General features: G+C 43.4%; 2 protein-coding genes across 2 annotated transcripts; one reads left to right on the forward strand and one right to left on the reverse strand.

Moving 5' to 3' along the window:
* Nucleotides 1–7061, reverse strand: COX6B1 (cytochrome c oxidase subunit 6B1). Its single transcript, XM_007429440.4, has 4 exons — nt 6907–7061; nt 3297–3413; nt 2415–2515; nt 1–227 (listed from the first exon to the last, which is right to left on the reverse strand). Exons 2-4 carry the CDS (start codon nt 3400–3402, stop codon nt 174–176), a joined length of 261 nt encoding a protein of 86 aa, XP_007429502.1. The 5' UTR covers nt 3403–3413; nt 6907–7061; the 3' UTR covers nt 1–173.
* Nucleotides 7062–7948: 887 nt separating this feature from the next.
* LOC103062039 (snake venom serine protease-like) lies at nt 7949–14347 on the forward strand. The gene is made up of 4 exons (XM_088139994.1): nt 7949–8134; nt 10466–10616; nt 12632–12891; nt 14199–14347. Exons 1-4 carry the CDS (start codon nt 8083–8085, stop codon nt 14345–14347), a joined length of 612 nt encoding a protein of 203 aa, XP_087996120.1. The 5' UTR covers nt 7949–8082.
* Nucleotides 14348–17315: the final 2968 nt, after the last annotated feature.

Below are 17315 nucleotides of genomic sequence, written 5' to 3' on the forward strand. Positions count from 1 at the left end.
TAGGTATTATGCATTTTATTAGAATGGGTAATATCCAAGATTCCGTACTATTAAGTGATTCAAATGCTCAAGCAGACAAGAGCAGTTTCAGACGATCCTTCAGAGATACCACATGGAAAGGACTCAGCAGCGCAACATCCTGAGAAGGGGAGCAACTGGCAGACAGAAGATCATCAGATTTTGCCTGGGAATGTGCCATTTTCCCGAAGTTCATCCCAGTTGTCAACCTGCAAAAGACCAGCACGTTTCTTTGATCACTGTTTCTCAATAAGAGTTACGTGGTTAGAATTGTAATTCTTCAGCACAATTATGCTTCTCCATTTCTAAAAAAAGACACCAGATTTTTACTCCTCGTGATAATGGAAGTAGTTCTGCTTTGATTGCCTCGGCTTTATTTAAGAAAGTGCCTGGCAGAAGATTCTACTGCTTGCGAGATGATGCCTCAACTTCCTACATTAGCTTTAGTATCCCGTATTTTTTAAAGTAAGAGTCTCACAGAGGTCTCTACATTAAGCTACAGAAGGATATCAGCAGGTTATTTCAGTGTCAATGTGCATGTCATGCGGGTTTAACTATTCAGAATCTCATTCAAGACACAGAGTAAATGATGACACAAAAATTGTCATTGTTCTAGACATGTTCACTATTTAAAAAGTGGCATCAGAGAAGGCTTTGCTATACAGGCAGTCCCTGGATTAAGAACAAGTTCCTTTCCTAAGCCTGTCTTTAACTCGAATTTGTATGTAAGTCGGAACTCATACTTACAAATGGGCTGCCTGTTACTGAAAAGGGGAGACAGCGTTCTCCTTACTTGAGCCAACAAATCACTGAAGCCATGCAATGTTTTCTTGAACTGTTGAAAACCACTGAAAACAGACCGTATATTAAAAACATGTGGCTTCAGCAGTTCATAAAAACATTGCGTGGCTTCAACGATTCATCAGCTCAAGGAAGGAGAACGCCATCTGCCATTTTTAGTACCAGGCAGCCTGTTCATAAGTATGAGTAGTCCATAACTCAGACATTCCTAACCCAGGGACTGCCAGTATAAAATTATATAGCCCTTTTTAAGACAGTGGGATTCAGGTTTTCTGAGATAGAAACAGCAAGCTCCATTTATAATCTTTTGTTGCCCTCCACTTATTCACTACTACTACTTGATCCTTAGGCTGGCTAGGTTGAGTGCTTTTTATGATTCTCTGGCTGCTCTGTGTTTTATTTCAAATCAACTCAATCAATCGAGAAAACATCAAACTCACCAATAACCCTGAACTGTCTTCTTCAGACTGGTGGCCTCCCAGATGCCAAGCCCTTTAGAATGTTCTAGACCTCTACAGAGAGTCCTTAATATGGAACATTCAAACACTGTTTTGTAAATGTGTAAAGGAATTGCAGTTATGGGACATACTGTCAGGTTTCTCCCAAAGATCTGAGACTAGAAACTGGCACAAGCAGGCTTACAAGAACACCAAGCTTCTGATATGAACATTTATTATAGAAAAGCAACTTTACAAATGCCAGTGACTATGTATGAAATGCAAGCCCTATTTATAGTGTAATCAAGGTTTACAATCTTGCATTTTTTTTTCCTTGTCCATCAGCATAACAGGTTTAAAGCCATTCTTATTTGGGCAAGAGGGATGGGTTCCACCCTTCTTTCAGTAACAGATCAGTCTGGGTTTTGGTTATCGCTTCTGATCTTGTGAGAATGGATCCTGCATACACTGTTTCGTATATCCAATATTGTTCAAGACTGAGCAACCCTGTCTTTTGTCCTCTATAATTAGACACATGGGAAGTATCTTGAGTTCAAAATGTTCCAGCCTTGAAAAGAATGGGTTGAGCATAATGGAAACAGTCTCACTTAAAAAAAAAAAAAAAAGCAATTTTGATCTCCATCCTGAGGTTGGTTAATATTTTCAGCAGACTCTGAACAGTCAAGTTTTGAAACTTTTTGTGCATCTTAGTTTATAATGCTGAAGTTAAAAAGTTTCCATCACTGCCACTATGATTCTCCAGACTAAAAAAATCTTACATTGAAACCCTACTTCTATACATTTTTATTACAGGATTATTACATTTTAGTTGCCTTAAGCCACTGTGAACAAAGCAAATGAGGGGTAAGAGAGGGGTAAGAAATATTTTGAATACAATTCTGAATGGAGTTTTTGGGGGGCATGCATAACCATGGGGTAGACAGCCAAGTTCTCCCAGATGTGCTAGAACTACAACTCCCATGATCAATGGTGAGGGATTATCGTGTTGTACTCTAAAGTATTTTGGTCAGCAGATTGCCTGACCCCTTCATAGCTGTACCACTGAAGAGGGAGAAATCCTTTACTGAATATCTTCCTTTGCTCCAAACTGGTTTCCTGTACAAAAATAATTTAGCCAAGCTTATGTCATTTACTTACCCAAAAAGAAGGGCACAGGGATTGGTATACTTTTTTGTACCACAGGCAGACATAGGGATCGCTGCCTTTGGCATTCATAGCTTTCTCACACCGATGGAAATCTGCCAGAAAAAAAAAAAGTTTCAAGCCAATGATGGAGCAGAATGCATCAGTTCCAGAACAAAAAACAGAAGAGTCCCTAAACAGACCTGTGTGTATGCTTGAAGAATTATAAGACTGTATTACCCAACATTTGGGTCTGCAAAATAAAAAAAAGAACCTCCCTGTATCCACCTTCTTGCCATCTATCATATCCAACTAGGTGATGACGATGATGATACATCATCAAACACAGTGTTTTCTCAGTCTCTGATCAATAGCTACTATGGAAAAAGTCAATGGAGATTCAATATTGTATTATACCACCAGCCTAACCACAGGATATTATCAAATTCCCACGACTCAATATGCTTGCTTGTATATGCAAGATAAACAGAGTGTTCTTTGGAGGACTGAGGAGTTTTTAAAGCAACAGGATTGCCTCCCTGGTATAGTTAAACTTTCTTTTACCATGGCAGACTATGACCCAGGCTGTCAGAAAAGTTCAAAAGAAAAATTGCAGAGGGAAAAAAGAATACATTTAATGTGTTAAAACTAAAAAAAAAAAATGGTTAAAGTCAAATAAATTATTGTTCATCACCTAACTAGTGTTTTAATGAAGGAACAAGAGGCAGCAGTACCATTTTTATGCTTAAGCTTGTCCCTAAATAATATTTTATTTTCACTTCAGTAGAGAAAAATATTTTTGACTTTTCAAGGACTAAGACTCCAGAATAAAAACAAGTCTTTTTTCTTATCCATAATGCGGAGACACAAACATTCACATGCATCAATTATACTAACCAAGATAGTTCTGCCAGCAGCCCCGTGTTTGGTTTTGGTTGGGGAACCTACTGTCAAATGGAGCTGTTTTGTAGTTGTCTATCTTGCGTCTGATGGCTTCAGACATGCTTCTTTTTTCTGAAAATAGATATGAAATCAGGAAATTGATATACCCAGGTGCTTCAAAATATTAACTATTAGAAGACACTCCCCTAGGTAAAAGATCATGTTCTATTATGGCAATGTTATCCCCAAAAGAATTTATGATTGGATTGCAGCAGCCATCTTATTCTAAGTAGAATCCTGCTTATAAATCATTAGCTGACATCCCACCCTGTTAATCCAAATGGCAAAGAAAAATATTAAAACAAAATTTTCAGACTAGTATTTGATAGGGTAGCAATGAAGGGCTTGGGAAAAAATATTCAGATGCCATGATGAGTTTGTACATACAAAGATCAGAATCATGCAGGCAATGGTTTTTCTCTGTGACAATCTATGGAAGTGAAAATTGGGATTCTGAAGAAGCAGGATAGAAAGAGTATTGATGCTTTTGAACTTTGGTGTTGGAGAAGTTTCCTGAGAATACCATGGATAACCAAGAAAACAAACAAATGGTTCATCAAAAAAATCAACCCAGAGTTCTTGCTCAAGGCACAAATGACCAGGCTCAAATTATTTGGACACATTATACAAAAACAGCTCTCTTGAGAAGTCTATAACGTTGGGAAGAGTGGAAGGAAAGAGAAGAAGAGGACGATCAGCAGCAAGGTGGATGTACTCAATTACAACAGCAAAGGGAGCACCACTGGAAGATATGAAGGGCCAGGCTGAAGACAGACCATCTTGGAAAGATCTATCAATGTAGTCACTAAGAGTCAGCATAGACCTGATGGCACATAATCAATCAATATTTCACAGGGTCTACCCAAGGCAGTAAGAGATATTCATGAATTATTCCACATCATTGACCAAGAATAAAGGCAGCATTTAAATTATCTTTAATTGGGGGAGAGGGTCACAAAACAAGTGCAATCCTGAGCAGGAATTGCTCTTGTTGGTTCATCCTAACCCAGTGCTAGTCCAACAAAGACATTGGCAATTTTGTACAGGCTGTGTTCTCTCATGGTAAATACCCCTCAAATATTTAAATTTCTTTTTAAACAGGGCAAGCCACTTCCCTTGTATGTAAGTTCTTGTCCCCCAGCTTTTAATCATAGTTGCCTTACCACAAGAATATTATCACTAGCTCCTATTATAGTACAGGTAGTCCTTGTTTAGCGACTGCCTCAGACAGTGACCATTTAGTTAGGACAGTGATGAAAAAGTAACTTTGCAACCAATGCCCACATGTATGACCTTCGCAGCATCTCTCAGTCACGGTTCACTGTTAGAGTCAATTAGTATGGTATTGCATTGTCCTCTGCCTAATCCATTTTAACCCTAACCCTAAGCAGTTTAATGAGTGAAATAAGTATTTTATCCCCTATCAATCAGCAAGATTTCTGGCTCCCAGGTGTCTTTTACTGTATATAGGTACAGTAACGAGCTGAGATTAGGAGCGCTCTCTTAAAGGGATTGCTCCTAATCTCAGCTTGTTACCTGTATAAAAGACACCTGTCCACAGAAGCAACCAATCAATCAGATTCCAAACTCTCCACCATGGCCAAGACCAAAGAGCTGTCCAAGGATGTCAGGGACAAGAATGTAGACCTACACAAAGCTGGAATGGCCTACAAGACTACCACCAAGCAGCTTGGTAAGAAGGTGACATCAGTTGGTGCAATTATTCGCAAATGGAAGACACACAAAATAACTGTCAATCTCCCTCGGTATGGGGTTCCATGCAAGATCTCACCTCGTGGAGTTTCAATGATCATGAGAACGGTGAGGAATCAGCCCAGAACTACACGGGAGGATCTTGTCAATGATCTCAAGGCAGCTGGGACCATAGTCACCAAGAAAACAATTGGTAACACACTATACTGTGAAGGACTGAAATCCTGCAGCGCCCGCAAGGTCCCCTGCTCAGGAAAGCACATGTACAGGCCTGTCTGAAGTTTGCCAATGAACATCTGAATGATTCAGAGGAGAACTGGGTGAAAGCGTTGTGGTCAGATGTGACCAAAATCAAGCTCTTTGGCATCAACTCAACTCGCCGTGTTTGGAGGAGGAGGAATGCTGCCTATGACCCCAAGAACACCATCCCCACCGTCAAACATGGAGGTGGAAACATTATGCTTTGGGGGTGTTTTTCTGCTAAGGGGACAGGACAACTTCACCACATCAAAAGGACGATGGATGGGACCATGTACCGTCAAATCTTGGCTGAGAGCCTCCTTCCCTCAACCAGGGCATTGAAAATGGGTTGTAGATGGGTATTCCAGCAGGACAATGACCCAAAACACACGGCCAAGGCAACAAAGGAGTGGCTCAAGAAGAAGCACATTAAGGTCCTGGAGTGGCCTAGCCAGTCTCCAGACCTTAATCCCATAGAAAATCTGTGGAGGGAGCTCAAGGTTCGAGCTGCCAAACGTCAGCCTCAAAACCTTAATGTCTTGGAGAGGATCTGCAAAGAGGAGTGGGACAAAATCCCTCCTGAGATGTGTGCAAACCTGATGGCCAACTACAAGAAATGCCTGACCTCTGTGATTGCCAACAAGGGTTTTGCCCCCAAGTACTAAGTCATGTTTTGCGAAGGGGTCAATCAGGGAATGGATGTGGTTGTTCAATGGTAGGATAATCAGATCAATAAACAATTAAGCTTCTGAACCCTGAATAGATGACGATATAAGAGAAACATCTTGCTTATTCAGTTCTGTCTAGATGCAGTTTGAAAAAAGCCGCCTCGAACAAAATGATTCTTTCTAAGCAGCACTTAAAATATGTCACCCGAACAATGGGAAGAAGAAAGCAATCTTAATGTATTGTCGAAGGCTTTCACGGCCGGCATACGATGGAAGGTTACCTTTAGCGTTAGGACTGCTTGGGCGCACCTTCCTATTAAACAGCTTTGTTCTGCTTTTAAAGGAAGGTCTCTGGGTGGTGCCGCAAAGGCTTGGTCTGAATGGCAAGAACTTCTGCCCGGGACGAATCGGGAGGGCAGATTTCACCCGAACCGCACTCCCCCCCAGCTCCCCACTAATTGAGGGGTGGGGGGTGCTAAGAACAAAAGGGGAGGCGACTCTGTGCGTGCGTGAAAAGTCAGAGGAAGGGCCGCGATTCGCAGAGGCGCCTTCCTCGACTGAGGCCCAGGGAAGGCAAGGCGGCTCCTGCGGCAGCTGCGGACTTCCCTGCCCCCGGGCCAGAACCAGAACTGTTGCTGGTGGGGTCCGAAGCTCCCGACGGGACCCGAATCCTCCTGCCGCCGCCGCCGCCGCCTTCCCAGCGCGCTGGACGCCAAACCCCATCATCCCCACCCAGTACGCCCAAAGACGTCCCGAGGGTGCCGCCCTCCCCGGACAGGCGCGACTCCCCTTCGCAGTGGAGGCGAGTTTAGCACCGGGCCTCCCCGCACTCTTCCCGGAGGCTCGGGGCCGCGGCAGAACCGAGCCCCCCGAGGGCGGAGCAAGGCCGGGGCAGTCGGGCTTCTCCCCCGCGCCCGGCTGGGAGCGAGCTCCCGGCTTCTCACCGTTACGAGGCCGACGAAGCAGCGGCTTCCTCAAAGTGACTTTCACCTGCACGACAGGCCACAGAGACACCGGAACCAGCGATGGGAGGGGCTAGAGCAGCGCCGGAAGAACGGGCGCGAGGACGCGCTAGTCCGGCCGCTCGTCTTCCTGTGAGGGAGCGCGGCACGTGGTTTATTTCTGCCAGTGTAAATGGCCACCCATTTCAAATTCATGGCGGCGGTGGGTGTAGTTAAAAACTACATAAAAAGACATAAAAACCATACAAATAGAGTCAGCAGCAGAGATACAAAAAGGCATTATCAGGGAGAAGCAGTCCCTCAAAAACTCAGCCCCACACCATGAATGGGACCCAACCATAGTTGGGTACCCTCCAGTTATACAGACTTCAACTCCCAGAATTCTCCACCATGACTATCCTGGCTGGGGAATTCTAGGAATTGAAGTCCATACATCTGGAGGTGTCCAGTTTAAAGGAGGCTGTGCTAAGTCAAATTCAGACAAATTGCAGCCGGGGAGAGCAGCTATCCAGTGCTGTGCACAGCCAGCTTTCCTGATCTCCATTCTTTCAAAACTGGATCCTGGACTGGAAAAAGTGGAGTGGTTTCAAACTCGCCTCACAACACTGAAAATTTGTGGAACTATGGCTTCTATCTGTTGCCACTGCTATTAACAATACAGAAACAATCATTTTTCCTCACCACACAAGCAAATTGGTCTACTGAATGCAGGCTGTCTTTCTGTGGTTAAACTATGGTCTAACTGCCCCACCCCTGATTTGGCTTTTTGAGGTTTGAGAACATTTCCAGTTGGAATAATTATTTTCTTAATTCTGTCTACCTTCCAGCCCAAAGCTGAAATGGCTCCCTTGAATTCTGCACCAATATCTCATGCAGACACCATTAATAACATTTTGGGGTTTCTGCTTTCCGGAAGGCCCTCTTTTTGTTGATACATATCCAGCCTTCTTATCAGTGTCATTTTCTCTCTCATGCTCTGTGATTGAGCCAATAATGCAAGGGTGAGAACCTGGCATGTTCTCAACATCTGTCCCTTGGCCTTCGGGTGGAAAGGAACAAAGTACTCAGCCAAATATTTTAGCCTGTGCTTTCTTCTTGCCAAAACCGTTTCCTACTTCTAAAGTCCGGGTGGACTCTTTGCCACGCAGACCTGATACTATGGCACTGATGAGATTGCTAGCAAACCTTCTGATGCTGCAGCTTTCTTACGGTAAGAAACTGGAGCCAGGGTGGATGGAGATCTAGGCGTCTTTTTTGTTTAAGCCCCCAGTTTCATGAGTGACCTTGCATGTAATTATTAAATCTAGATGCACAACCGGGGCACAGGCAGAGAGTGGGGGAAGAAGACCCAGACCACACAAATGGGGAAAGTCCAAAGAATTTTGAAGTGTTTGCAACAATGATATGGATGGATACATTTCATTCACGTCAGCAAAACTAATCAGTTAACAAATATCAGATCAGTTCTGCAACTCTGGAATTGACTTTTCCAACAGGGCAATCCTTGCACAGAGCGCTGGAGGAATTTGAGAAGCCTCCCAATGCCCATCAACTGATTTAAAACCTCTTGATATCTTGACAAAAACCATTTAACTAGACCTGTTTTTCCCAAATTAGTGCCTTTGAACAGCTTTGGGAGACAATAACTCCCATTCCCAGGCAGTGTGACCAACCCTGCTGGTTGGAGACAACGGGAATTAAAATCGTGTATCTGGGGGGTCAACTGGGAAAGGTGAAACTGTGTCACTTTGCCTATTTTTAATCCTTTCAGAGACTTATCCCAAAGTCCCTTATTGTGTTGACATTCAGACAGTTCATAAGTATTTCCAGCTTTCTTTCATGTTTCCATTTATTTGGAAACTGACTTCAGTAGAGAAGATAATATATTAATATAAGATGCATCAAGAAAAAGGTTGGGGAGGGGTTCTCAGAGTCTTAGGATGGTCTGGAAGAAATGGTGCATGAAATGGTCATTGATTTTTGTTCAAACTGGTTTAAATCTATTGGATTAAACGTAATTTCCATTCTCTTAGAACACAGATTGGCTGCCTAGCACAGCATACAACATCTGGGTCATTGCTTCTGAAACAAATATCAAAACTTGCATGTAGGGAGTTTACTGCCATCAGTGTTGGCTCAAACCGTTTTGTTTTAGTGAATTAAATCCAAATGTTATCTACTTCGTGTCCAGCTTCATAGATTAAATCCCATTTTCATCAATCTCTCCCCCACTTTCTCTCCTTCTGCCCCCTATTCTGCCCCCGCATGGGGCCACCTGAAAGGAATATTTTGCTGAGTGGTACACGACAAGAAGATAAAACTCTGGGCCAAATGCTGGTAAATGTCCCTCCTTTTTAGAAGCAAATTTGAACTATTTTGCTTACTTCAGCTTAGTGGAATTTGATTGGCAGTGATACCATCAAGTTCCTGAGCAAGAAGCGAAGCAAACTGATGCTGTGACTTCTGCTAAGACCCGCAGCCTCTCACACTTCAGCAATCAGAAAGGCAGAAGCCATTTCATCATGCTACATGACCTATTTGCAGCATTTCTGGAGATGTTAAGGATAGTAATTTTAAGAACTGAGGCTTGAAAGTCAAACATCCCTTTTTCCTTGGTCCCAGTTTTCAGCTCCAATCCAGGGATCCTAACTGGTATGCAAGAAAGTCCTGGAAGGTAGAGCTGTGCAGACCTGCAAAGGGAGAGTCACCTTTAGCCATCTGTTAACAACTAGTTCCCCATCGTGCAGGCAAAGGGAGAGTGAGTTAAAAGGGATAAACATCTGTTTCCATCTTTGCTTGTACAAGCTTGCTGATCATGGCCTTTTCTTGGTGTGACTGTGCTGGGGAATTCTAGGAGTTGAAGTCCACACATCTGAAAGCTCCCAAAGTTGAGAAACACTGGTTGAACTGGTTGAAAATACAAGAAGCTCACTGATACTGCTGTTTTCAAGGGGCTCTAAGGAGCTTCTACAGTTCGAGCAGCAAGACATTGTCTTAAATAATGACACGGTCCTGGGATGGGAATTCTGGGGATGATAGAAGTGTGTACTTCACTTCCACATTGAATCAGTCGGCCCTCCTGTCTTAGAAACCTTTCTATCCCCAAATCGTAGCAGCACTCACCAAGTGGCAAGACAAAGCAGAGCCTGCTTCAGTAAGGCATTTCAGTGTTAAGGTCCTGGGTGTATGTTATTTCAGAGCCTGGTGAGCTTAATTTTAATGTTTAATGAAACGTTTAATGAAAAGAGATCCGCTTTCATAAAACCATGTCTGGAAGTAGATTAAAATTTCCTGTGTTCTTATCTTAAACAGGAAGATAAGATCTTAAACTCTGTTCTTATCTTAAAGATTCAGAGGAAGTTTATATACATGGGCGTATCCATGTATGTGACTTGCAAGTTTTCCGTTTTGTTAAAGTGGTTTGAAGCTGTGCAGTCTGCTTTGCCCCCCCCAAATTGGTGTGTTGGTAGAAACACTACTAATAAAAGTGATGCTGTTCCATTCTCCAGCCCAACAGTGAACTTTCTTGGTCTCTTTGCAGTGTCAGCGTATCAGGATCGGATCATTGGAGGTGCTGAATGTAACAAAAATGAACATCCTTTCCTTGTGCTCTTCTATGACTCTCTCGGTCCTTTCTGCTCCGGGATCTTGCTCAATCAGGATTGGGTGCTCACTGCTGCACACTGCTACAGGTGAGGGCATTCCAGAACAAGGAAGTGTCGAGGGAGATCTTGTTTAGATTTCAAGATTTTTTACAGTGCTTCTGCTAGTTTGTAGTGGTTTCTGTGTGCGTTTTGAAAGAGTACCTCCGTTCTGCTGCTGCTGCTGCTGCTGCTGCTGCTGCTGCTGCTGCTGCTGCTGCTCCTCCTCACAATCATATCTTGAGCAATGATGTTTATATCTATGGTGGCATCTCCTTTTCTTTCGCCATCGTATTTATATCTTTCCTTTTTTCTGGCTAATGGCGATCCTCCTCCTCCCCCCCCTCCTCCTCCTCCTATTCCAACACCAGGAGCACCACTTGAACACCATCGGCATTGACAAAATCACCATCAGTCCATTGCAACAGGCAGCTTTATTTGGAACAGCCTCCATCCTGCAACGATGCCTTGAACACCATCAAGCAACATTTGCCCATCCCAGGTCCTTGGGAAGGACTTGACAGGTGGATAAAAATGCCAAGTCCAGTCTAAACATCTGGCTGACTGTGCGACCAACCATACTATATTAATGGTTGGTCACACATACATCACATGCCGCCTGACTCTCAATGACTCTAGGCAGTTTGCAGTAACTGAAGAAACTACAATAAATTTCACAGAAGATAAAGGATGGCAAGTACGATTGAGGAAGGGGTCTCTTTCTCTCTCTCTCTCCCTCACCAAAGGCCTGGGTGAAGAGCCAGGTCTTCACAGCTCTTCTAAACAGCAGCAAAGTGGGCACTGTCTTGTGTTCTTAATTATTTATCCCACCATCTTTCAAAATAAGTTGGGTTGAGAGTGGATGTGCTTAGCACAAAATCATAGTTTTAGTACCATGATCATGTGGGCCCTATCTCAACCCTTTAACACAGTCAGCTATGGTTCAGAAGTTCATAAATTCACACAATGCACATCCAAGTCAGGAAAGGAGAGATTTAGTCATACAATATGCTGAGCTTGCTCAGTGCTAAACTTGCTTTCCCCCCCTCCCCCCATTATGTGACTTAGCTTGTTGCACAAACCCAGCACGTAGCTGAGTTTAGGTTTCAAGGTTTCGCACCAACTATGAAAATAGCTTAATTCAATTGTCCAAGTAAATTCGCTGGGTGAATCCAGACCTCTGGGGCATCTCATTCAGATTTGGATTGATTGCAGCTCTTCCCGGTTTCAGGCAGGGTTTTTTTCCCCAAACCCAACTGGGGATGCTGGGTATTAAACTGGGTTATGGCCCTTTCTTGTTTGGCGCTAATGATCCTGCCTGAATGCCAAAGATGAGGTGGAGTAGCCATCCCAAGTAATGTTACATGCGCTCCCAGGTTCAGCTTATGGTCACTCACTCAACACCCATCCTGTTGAGGCACGTGGATCTTGTCAGCCCCCCTTGCTTTCTACCTGGGCTTTCCAGAGAGGTGTGGCTAGAGCAGTCAAGACACACAGCCCTGATCATCAGCTGGGAAATAACTAGGGACACACACAAATCCCTCCCAACCAAACACAGAGGCACATCAGGTTCTTTGGAATACACGGAGGCCCAGTGAATTTGAAATAACAGCAAAACTTTACCGGTTACAATGTACACCTGCTTTTTCTCAAATGCACACACACACACACATTCACGCTTACCTACGTACTTCTCAACTAAGCTGTCAGGCACTAGCTAGAGGCACGGAAGCTGCCAATTCTGGATCCAAAGACAACCCAAGGAGTGGGCAGCTTCAGGGCCCCTTTTTATACCCCCAAATTCTTGCTTTGTTGATTAGCTGGGATTGGCTTTTGAGGCCCAACTTCCTTTGTCTGGTTCAGGTGACATTTTTTCCTTTGTTTCTTTAGCAACTTGTTTTCTTCTTATCTACCTCCCTGAAGGGATCCTTTAGACAAGATTCCTGCTTTTTGTCTTCTCTGCTTATGTGCCTGCTTCATTTTAGTTTAGCAGCTTCAGCCTGGTCTCACAGTAATCTAGAGTTTACTTCAAGTGACCCCACAACTTTTTGTTGTTTTTCTTGCAGTAACAAATTCCACATGAAGCTTGGTGTGCATAATAGAGATAAGCCAAATGGGAATGAGCAGATAAGAGAGCCAATGGAGGAATGGTGTTGTCCTGACACCAGCAACTGTACCACATACAAGCATGACATCATGTTGATCAGACTGAACAGCTCCGTCAACTACAATGCACACATCGCGCCTCTCAGCCTGCCCTCCAGCTCTCCCACTATGAGCTCGTATTGCACTGTTATGGGCTGGGGCACTATCACAACTCCTGAGGGTAGGGGTCTGCCTACACTCTCTCTCAGATCCAGCTTTTGATGCAACATCAGTCAGGCTTAGAGTCCCACTACGTCTGATGTCACCCATGAAAAGGTTGGAACGTGGGTAGGCAATGGGGTGCCCCAAGATCCCATTGCCTCATCAGTTGCATGCCCCACAAGGTTCTTGATGTAAAGGAAATAAGAAACTGGCATGTGGCATAGCAAAACACCAGTCCCTAGCATTTTATTTATAGCAACACCACTGGGAACCAAAAAAGTCCCATTGGCATGGCAGTCTTGCATGGCTTGATTACCTTTAATAATGGGGTATTCTGTGACTGGCCATGCCCAGTTTCTAAGCTGACAAGCCTCCCATGGAAGGTATTTTCAGCGCAGATCTACCACCTGCTCTCAAAAGACCAAATGTGCTCTTAGCTCAAAAAGATTGCCTACCTTTGGATGGGGGTAACATCTCCCTGGATAATTACAGAGGACCTCTTCCTTAAGACCACGGACAGAGACTCCCTGTCTTCTATGTCACCCATGGCCAGCTCCAGGGGAGGCAAGATCAGTTTTTGAACACTGGGATTGACAAAAGCCCCACTTGTGGAGTCCTTGGGGTTCTCTGAGCTTGGTTCTTTTCTTGCAAACGTTTCATTACCGGGCTAGGTAACATCTTCAGTGCTAAAAATGGGATGGGGTTTGCTCTCTATTTATATGCTGTGGCATGCTTTCCCAGTGCTGGTGGGGGTGGGGGTTTTGTTTTGCTCTTCTGGTAGTTCTTTGATTGGCATATGTTTGCTGCTTGATTGTGTGCCTGGTGGTGACCTTTGCTTATCTGGGTGATGATTGCTGGTGATTGATTGCTGGTGAGGCGATCTTCTGGTCTTTCGTCTCTTTTGAATAGTATGTAGATGCTGTTAATCTCTATGTGTCTGTTAATTGCTGCCTTGTCTGAATACCAGGCTTCCAAGAATTCTCTTGCATATTTGGATTTAGCTTATTTATTCACCTCTAAAGCCCCACTTTTCCAACAGGACAATCTTTGCACAGAGTGCTGGAGGAATTTGAGAAACCTCCAAATGCCCATCAGCTGATTTAAACCCTGCTAATATCTTGACAAAAATCATCCTTTGCAAGCTTTAACCAGACTAGTTTTTCCCAAAGTAGCGCCTTTCAACAGCTTTGGGAGACAATACCTCCCGTTCCCAGGCAGTGGGACCAGCTCTGCTGGTTGGATAATGGGAATGATAGTCCTATGTATCTGGGTGACTAATTGGGAAAGGCGAAACTGTGTAACTTTGCCTACTTTTAATCTTTTCAGAGACTTATCCCAACATCCCTTATTGCGTTGACATTCAAATAGTCCATAATCAGGTGTGTCAAGCAGCTTACCCATGGGCGACAATAACCAACAACATGTTGTGTGCAGGAGACCTGGAAGGAGGCAAAGATTCATGTAAGGTAAGATGATCCCCTCTGAATAAGATTCCTAAGGGAACTATGCCAGTTTTCAGTTACGGTAGAGGTCCAGCCTTGAAGGCATCTTGGTAGAAACATACGTACTGTAGTAAGTTGCAGCGTTTTCTAACTTAGATCTCAACTCCCAATAGTGGTGATGCTGGTGGGGGGAATTCTGGGAGTTAAATCCCCACTTCTACAAGGGTCCTGGGTTGGGGACCCCTGAAGTGAAACATCTGGGGCTCTATGCGAATGGAAGATCGAACAAAAAGGGAACCATTTGCTCCACTTCCCATTCATAGATAGTAACGTGCTGTTTCATAATCTGGTTGATTTTCTCAACAGGGTGACTCCGGGGGACCCCTCCTGTGTAATGGAGAATTCCAGGGCATTGTATCTTGGGGGGGCTTCCCTTGTGCCCAACTTCTTGAGCCTGGCATCTACATTAAGGTCATCAATTATATTGAATGGATCCAGGGCATTATTGCAGGAAATACAAATGTGATTTGTCCCCCTCTCCAGTGAAAATCCTTTGAAAAAAGTTAGGAGAAAAACATAACATACTGCATTAGTAAATCTCTCCCTTCTCTGTCCCCAACCATATCCAATTACATTGGAACATACAGTACTGTGCAAAAGTTTTAGGCAGGTGTGAAAAATGCTGTAAAGTAAGAATGCTTTCAAAAATATATATTGTAATTGTTTATGTTTATCAATTTGCAAAATGCAAAGTGAGGGGACAGAAGAAAAACCCAAATCAAATCAATCTTTGGTGTGACTACCCTTTGGCTTCAAACCAGCATCAGTTCTTACAACACTTGCACACTTTGTACACTTGCACAAAGCCAGGGATCTTTTAGGATTAGAGCTAGGTGTATGATTAACCAATTATACCAAACAGGTGCTAATGATCATCAATTTCATATGTAGGTTGAAACACAGTCATTAATTGAGCATCAGCAAGGTCTCTCCCAGGCAAACATTTCAAAGCAGACTGGGGTTTCAAAATGTGCTGTTCAAGCTCTTTTCAAGCAGCACAAAGAAACAGGCAATGTTGAGGACCGTAGATGCAGTGGTCGGCCAAGGAAACTTAATGCAGATGGAAGACACCTCATGCTTACTTCTCTTTGATACTGGAAGATGTCCAGCAATGCCATCAGCACAGAACTGGCGGAAACCAGTGGGACCCAGGTACACCCATCTACTGTCCGGAGAGGTCTGGCCAGAAGTGGTTGTCTTGGAAGAATTGCGGCCAAAAAGCTATACCTCCAATGTGGAAACAAGGGTAAGCGACTCAACTATGCACGAAAACATAAGAACTGGGATGCAGAAAAATGGCAGCAGGTGCTCTGAACTGATGAGTCAACATTTGAAAGATCTGGCTGTAGCAAGAGGCAGTTTGTTCACCAAAGGGCTGGAGAGCGCTACAATACTGAGTGTCTGCAGGCAACAGTGAAGCATGGTGGAGGTTCCTTGCAGGTTTGGGGCTGCATTTCTGCAAATGGAGTTGGAGCTTTGGTCAGAATCAATGGTGTCCTCAGTGCTGAGAAATACAGGCAGATACATCATGCCATACCATCAGGGAGGTGTGTGACTGGCCCCAAATTTATTCTGCACCAGGACAATGACCCCAAACATACAGCCAATGTCATGAAGAACTATCTTCAGCGTAAAGAAGAACAAGGAGTCCTGGAAGTGATGGTTTGGCCTCCACAAAGCCCTGATCTCAACATCATCGAGTCTGTCTGGGATTACATGAAGAGACAGAAGGATTTGAGGCAGCCTACATCCTCAGGAGATCTGTGACTAGTTCTCCAAGATGTCTGGAATAACCTATCTGCCAAGTTCCTTCAAAAACTCTGTGCAACTTTATCTAGAAGAATTGATGCTGTTTTGAAGGCAAAGGGTGGTCACACCAAATATTTATTTGATCTGGGTTTTTCTTGTTTGCTCACTTTGCATTTTATAAATTGATAAACATAAACAATTGCAATGTATGTTTTTGAAAGCATTACTACTTTACAGCATTTTTTCACACTTGCCTAAACTTTTGCACAGTACTGTATATTCTAGCCTGCTGAACAGAAATAGTAACATTTATGCCATAAATAAGGCTTCAGAACACTGGCATGCCAAGAAATTGGAAGCAGATATTTTATTCTGCAGCTCTGCTTGCTGGCTTCATGTGATGGAGTTGCTCAAACTAATAAAGAATCAAATTCAGGGAATGGATGTGGTTGTTCAATGGTAGGATAATCAGATCAATAAACAATTAAGCTTCTGAACCTTGAATAGATGACGAAATAAGAAACGTCTTATTTATTCAGTTCTGTCTAGATGCAGTTTGAAAGAAAGCCGCCTCGAACAAAGTGATTCTTTCTAAGCAGCGCTTAAAATGTCTCATCTTAACAATGGGAAGAGGAAAGCAATCTTAACTTTTCACCAAGTTGCTACTTTTGTCCCTTTAATGGACACTTTATGACATTGGTATACATAAGAGAAGGAAAGAGCTAACTTAAATGATTACATATTGGGTGGGGATGAGTGCTTAAAAGGTACAAGGCATCTTGCCTGCAGACAGAAAACAATAAGAAAAATGACATGCCACATGTAAGGTAGTGTGCCCATCACTGTAATAAACTTAATTAAGCACTGAACATTTATACACTTTATAGATTGAGAGATAGTCAACAAACTCTACACTCAGACTACAATACAGATGTTGTTTTCACATAATACCTGATACCCAAATAGAACAACTTTATGAGGGCTTCAGTTGTGGTTGACATAGTGGCTGGGTTCCCATCATTCCCTGAACCACAGACGCTGCCCCATTTCATGTTCACCAATGCCAGCTTTTCTGCAAATTCAGCTATTAGACATTCAAGCTTCTTTAGTTAAATCAAGGCAAAAGCAAGGAGAGAAAGGGCCTTTTGATGCCCACATCTGATGTACCTTAACTTTCTTGCTGATACTCTTA

Source organism: Python bivittatus, unplaced genomic scaffold (assembly GCF_059951505.1).
Source record: "Python bivittatus isolate LINGU-HERP-01145 unplaced genomic scaffold, Pbiv_v1 ctg000310_np1212, whole genome shotgun sequence".
NCBI lineage: Eukaryota > Metazoa > Chordata > Lepidosauria > Squamata > Pythonidae > Python > Python bivittatus.